The 6,104-nt window shown below is 40.3% G+C and overlaps 1 protein-coding gene across 1 annotated transcript; it reads right to left on the bottom strand.

Moving 5' to 3' along the window:
• Positions 1–1,132: 1,132 nt before the first annotated feature.
• Positions 1,133–5,033, bottom strand: LOC112251754 (protein transport protein Sec16A-like). The gene is made up of 8 exons (XM_024422705.2): positions 4,900–5,033; positions 4,711–4,781; positions 3,391–3,448; positions 2,667–2,949; positions 2,239–2,468; positions 2,078–2,137; positions 1,885–1,975; positions 1,133–1,783 (listed from the first exon to the last, which is right to left on the bottom strand). Exons 4-8 carry the CDS (start codon positions 2,932–2,934, stop codon positions 1,602–1,604), a joined length of 831 nt encoding a protein of 276 aa, XP_024278473.1. The 5' UTR covers positions 2,935–2,949; positions 3,391–3,448; positions 4,711–4,781; positions 4,900–5,033; the 3' UTR covers positions 1,133–1,601.
• Positions 5,034–6,104: the final 1,071 nt, after the last annotated feature.

The raw sequence follows: 6,104 nt of genomic DNA, 5'->3' as shown, positions 1-6,104 counted from the left end.
GTCTTATTCTAAAATGTATTAAATACATTTGTTTCCCCCATCAATCTATACACAATACCCCATAATGACAAAGCGAAAACAGGTTTTTTGAATTTATTGCAAATTTATTAAAAATAAAAACTGAAATATCTTATTCGACCTTGAGATTTTTCTACAAATTGATTGGAGTCCACCTACAGTAAATTAAATTGATTGGACATGATTTGGAAAGGCACACACCGGTCGATATAAGGTCCCACAGTTGACAGTTTGTCAGAGCAAAAACCAAGCCATGAGGGTGAAGGAATTGTCCGTAGAGATCAGAGACGGGATTGTGTCGAGGCACAGATCTGGGAGAGGGTACCAAAACATTTCTGGCGCATTGAAGGTCCCCAAGAACAGTGGCCAGAGACCGGACTTTCTGACAAAGTTGCTTCAACAAAGTACAAAGGGTCTGAATACTTATGTAAATGTGATATCAGTTAAAAAAAAATGTAAATACATTTTCAAACATTTCGAAAAACCTGTTTTTGCTTTGTCATTACGGGGTATTGTGTGTAGATTGAGGAGGGGAAAAAACATTGTAATCCATTTTAGAATAAGGCTGTAACGTAAAAAAAAATGTGAAAAAGTCAATGGGTCTGAATACTTTCCAAATGCACTCTATACGAATGAATCCGTTGAGAATGTCCATGTCATATCAATAAAGAGTCAATTATTTCATATCCTTGCTGTGTTGTGGCCAGATGTTTTAAGACTACTTGTTGCAGCAGATGAGGCATTCTTTTTAGCAAACCAATTTCTAATATTCATTTCGACCACGATGAAGAAAACAAGTTAAGGTAGCCTACTCTTAAACATGACATTCCGAACAATCACAAGGCTGTTTACATAACACTCCGCCCACTATTAATTTGACTCATCAAAAAGAGAAATTAGCTTCATGATGTATTTATGATAGGTCTAAATCCCTGTCAGTCATAATTTCTTGAGACGTATTTATTTTAACAAGAAAAAATGTTTTGCGGTAATTAAAACTTTAAATGGACAAATATCATACATTAGTGTTATAGCAACAACAACAAAAAAATATAAGTCTTGCAAAGTTTCATTCAACCATGTATTTTATTTGGACAGGCTAGGAGGTGCGGTAGGGCGAGCATGGCTCCCTAAGGCCCACCCACAACGCTAGGCCTGCAGTAAAGTCATATATTGAAATATATGGTGTACAATTTAAAATGCACTTTATTTACATTTGATATTATGTTTATGAAATAGATTAATTCTTTTTTGAATATATTTTGAAAAACATATGTATAAATAATATACCCATCTGTAAAGTATGTAACATAGAGAAATGTGCACAAGCGATGGGCTTGTAAAGGATGCCAGAAAACATATCAAAGCTACGTGAACATACAGATTTTTAATAACTTTTCAAAGCCCGAAATCTTATTTTATTTTGTCTTTTAAAATGCTGAAATATCAAATGATCCCTCCTGGAAAACGACCTGTGAGACAAAAATAAATAGCTTAAAAATCACTGAAACTTCAGCCAAGTGTTGCTGTATATTAAAGCTAATTAAATAAATCGTTGCAGAAGGATTGTTCAGTGTCGATTCTCAAAAGGGTAGAGTGCCTGGGCCAAGTTTCTGCCTGTCAACATCGAATGGCACAGTCATCGGTGCCATGAGTGTTGCATGCTGGGCAGGGAGCGATCCAGGACCCTGGTATGGAGGTGTTGTAGTGATCCCACCATGGTACAATAGCTTGGGATACCTGTCCCCTAGGCTTCCTTGATCTGCTGTTAGAAGGAAAGGTGTTAGCAGGAGATCATCGGAGAGGGCTATCAATGGCTGGCACAGTCTTGGAGTTAAACCTAGTGTAGTCTAAAGCGCTATTCACCTGCTTTCATGGAGTAAGGATTCACTCCTTTGGGGAGACTAGAGTTCTCCAGATACATCCCCATCGGGGGAGGAGGTGGAACAGGCTTGTTCTGGAAAACATATCAACAAATGTGCAAATGTATTAGTAACGTTCTTACAGTTGAAATACAATGGTCATCCACTGCTTTAATGACGTGAATTCAAGTGAATACCTCAGTCTTGGGCATGGGACTTGCGTCAACCCATCTGTGCAGGTTTTGATCCCAGACAATCTAAGGAAGAAGATAATAAAGACAATGTGAATCAAGACACTGAGAAATAGATGAATCCACTAGAGTGTCTCTATACACAATATACATAACCGGTTCCTTACAGAATTAGGCTTGTCATCTGGTATCCTTGTCATCTGAAGAACTTCTTCCTTTTCTCCGAAGAACCACCTGAGCCAGCCTCCACTGTTTCGTGTTTTCTGTACTGGGGGTGCTGGGTGCTGAGGTTTAGCCACCGGCCAACTGCCAGCCTGGCTCTGAGGGTTGGCCTCGAAGTGTTCTGGCTTGGTGATGGTCATTAAAGCAGGATCCGCCACATATCTACTCCGGATATCTGTGACAAGTGGGAGAAATCAAGCCACTCTGCTTGTCACCGTACAGAACAATCACTAGCTGACGGTGTAACCTGCAATGATACTTTGTTCACAATCCAAACACAAACAAGGCTACAGGCAAATGGATGAATTGAGTTAAATCTGTTTAACGTAGACACTTAGACAACACACACATAAGATAAGGCTTTTCTTATGACCTTTTCTCCTGGCATAGAAATCTCCACAACGTGGAGCATTCACTCCAGTGTCCCAGGATCCCACCATGGGGATGATGGGAGGTGGAGGTGGTCCATGATATTCCATCTGTTCCATTCCATTGTTTTTGATTGGGATGACGTATTGTTGGAATGATTGGTTCTGGTTGGGATCCTCCCTCTGGATGATTCCTATCGGGAGGATTCTGTCCCACTGTGCAGGGGTGACGTTCTTCAGTTGGATCCCCTCCGCTTCAGGTGCCATAGGCATGTTGTCATCAAGGAGCTATCCAGTACAGGTGGAGTATAGGAGTTACAAAGACATCATTACCATTACCATTCCAGTCCTCATCATCAACATCATCACAATCCCAGCCATCATCATCATCAATCTTCATAACATCATGACTACACATGACTCATTCTACTCTTGCGGAGACTAATCTACTACCTGAGAGAGGGCACTCTGCAACTCAGTAAACTGCCTCCCCATGGAATTCAGCTGCTCATGCATGTGGTTCATTGACTGCTGCAAGTTGTTCACCTGATTCTGGGCTCTCTGCATCTCATCCCTAGCAGTCATCAGGAAGTTAAACATGACTTTGAGATAAAGAGACCTCACCATGTCCATTGGACCATCTTTAGGATTCTTTCTCACCCAATTCTCATTTCATTAGGATTGCACCTATGTGCAGATGTTACATTGTGTTATGTAGAAAACCCTTACCCTGACATGGGCTCATGGACCAATGGGATTATTGGTATGTCTCCCTGCTCCTGGTTCACTAAAACAAAGAACGCGAGGAAGATTAGAGGACACCGCCTTGGTTCAGCAATGGCACATTCAGCACACCATGACTATTGGACTGTAGAAATGAAGTCAAATCTTGCTCCATTGGTAGTTTTGGGAAAGTTGCCAGCATTTTTCAACCTTTACATCAGTCCAGTCAGTGCTTACCTTCAGGAGAGTTATCCATGGTTAGCTTTCTCAGAAAAAGACAATCCTTGTGAAGTACACTCCGTCTGGGTCAACAATACAATGATCCACAGCCTTCAGGCAACTTTCTGTCTTGTGGCTGAATGACGGAACCAGAGAACTAGAACATGATTCTATTTCTATGGACAGAACAGCAGTGGTGTTTCTCAGTGTTCTGACATATTGAGTCATAATCACGACCGCATGACTAACAGTTCATCTAGGTTAACAACGCCGTAGTAACCAAAGACTCTTCTATTGATTGTGACATAATCAATCCACAGTTGCATTTAATTCCATATCATGTGGAATTGAGATTGAATATGAGGATGAGGATACTATGAGGATTATTCTGTCCAATGCCAGAATCAGGACATAGGAAACCACAAGGCCTAATGGAACACTGACATTTGCACTGGGGAAAAGTAAAGCCATTCTAAAACCCACTGAAACTCAATACATCTAGGCTTTTAAATATGCACAGAACCATCTTTGTTACACTAGAAGTCTATACTAGAGTCATTGCTGAACGTCTGCTTCCAACTCTGTGTTATAGGCCAATGTCTTATAAAAAAATGTTAACACTAAACAACTGAATAAGTTCCTCTATAAATAGACCTACAATAAGTTACAATGAGTTGATAGTCATTTGGTTGAATTACAGTATTTTAGGCCCCTCACAGATTTTGGTTGGTGACCTGGATAATGTTGCTGCTGTGGGAATCATCCTGCTCCTTCTTGTAAGGAACAGGGCCAGCTGACCTCAATACATGTCATTATCATATCACAGTTTCCTGTTGGCAAGAAGCAGCCGTATCACTGTGTGTGTGTCAGTCCTACGTAACACAGCCTAAAGAAGTGCAACATGCTAGCTCCCTGGCAGCACGATACAGTCAAGTGCTGTTGCTGTTATCCCTGTAGATACCAAAACATCCCCATCCCATCCCGACACACACTTATCACCAACAGACAGCGTTCATACAAACCCTCTTCAAAGATTATCCGAAATAAACCCCACATAGCCACACGCCCCAATCCATCTCCTATCGTTGAGACCCCCGCCCCCCTTACCTTCTGTTTTCGTCCACAGACATGATAATACTCATCTTCTTCTTCTTGATGTTCTTGGGCTTGAACTCATTCTGGGAAGCACAAACACATACAGGTCAATCCCAGACATCTATGGCAGCAGAGCAACAACCACAATCAACCATCTGTTGCATAGGTAGGTGCATATTGGTAGTGGATGTGGTGAATTACCTATTTTACAAAGTAAAATGCTTTGAATAAACACCATGATCTCCACCTTCACACAAGCATACACCCACACAGCTAATTATAGTGCCTGTGTGATGAGGACGAGGTGTATCTCACAGAACCCCGCGGGGTTACTTTGTGCCTCTAATCCTTTGTTATGATTTGTGTCTTAAACAAGCAGTGTCTACTCAGTCCTCCTAGTGTCAGCACCCAGAGTATCCATGGCAACTGCCGGCTGGGCCCAGCTCATGGAGATGCAGTCTGTTGCCCAACAGGCAGAAAAGATACCTCGCGTACACTAAATAGTGTGAATGACAGTGCTCTCCTATGGGGCGTTCCTCCAAGTGCATGGAAGAGGGTTTTGATCAACTCTGGTTCCAGCAGGGGGAGGCTGATTGATGCAAGATTTGACTCCAGGATCTGAATGGGTTTTGGACATTTGATTGCTACAGTTCACGTGAGAGCAAAAAATGCTAAAGCAAAGGCCAATGTAAACATCACAAACCAGTGAACAAAACAATTCAGCTATTTTGTAGCCATCAGCACCATCTATTGGTGATATTTGATAATAGATTAAAAAAACAAATGGACCGTTCTCATCTATTTCTAACCTATATTCAACCTGGCTGCAACACCGTACTGCTATACGCACACGATAAACTCTTTATTCTCAGTTAAAAGCAACAACAATAAAAAAAATACAATCTTGATATTCTTAAGTATAAAAATTAGAGTTAAAAGAATGTGAATAATTCCTCAAAAATGTGTTATGTAAAAAATGTTTTTTAAATACATGTGCAACATGAAATAGACCTCCTTTTGCATAATGTTTATTTCAATTTGAAACTGTAAGCATAACGCCTGACATGTAACATTTTACAAGTGGAACAGTAGATATGGTCAACTAGCTTTGTTGACATTTTGATAGAGCCTGATATAGCTTCACCTGCAAATTGAGGTTAATTGCGTTTACAATGTAATGTCTTTTTATGGAATAGGAAAAACGAATATATTAGATAAATGAATGGGTAGTAAAAAGTGGAATAGATATTAAGTGTAAATAAGTGTAATAAAGCCTGTTTTATATGGTAGCCTATGCATGAAAACCAAAATGCTTCACTTTCATATCAATAAGTATTCTACAGTTGAAGTCGGAAGTTTACATACACTTAGGTTGAAGTCATTAAAACTCGTTTTTCAACCACTCC

Source organism: Oncorhynchus tshawytscha, linkage group LG05 (genome assembly GCF_018296145.1).
Source record: "Oncorhynchus tshawytscha isolate Ot180627B linkage group LG05, Otsh_v2.0, whole genome shotgun sequence".
Classification (NCBI taxonomy): Eukaryota; Metazoa; Chordata; class Actinopteri; order Salmoniformes; family Salmonidae; genus Oncorhynchus; species Oncorhynchus tshawytscha.
This window is presented reverse-complemented; position numbering and strand designations above follow the sequence as displayed.

Coding starts and splice junctions, on each gene's coding strand:
- LOC112251754 (XM_024422705.2), bottom strand. CDS start 2,934: ATGCCTATGGCACCTGAAGCGGAGGGGATCCAACTGAAGAACGTCACC. Junction 2,469..2,666: donor TTTCTATGCCAGGAGAAAAG/GTCATAAGAAAA, acceptor CACTTGTCACAG/ATATCCGGAGTAGATATGTG. Junction 1,784..1,884: donor TCCTTACTCCATGAAAGCAG/GTGAATAGCGCT, acceptor TCCTTCTAACAG/CAGATCAAGGAAGCCTAGGG.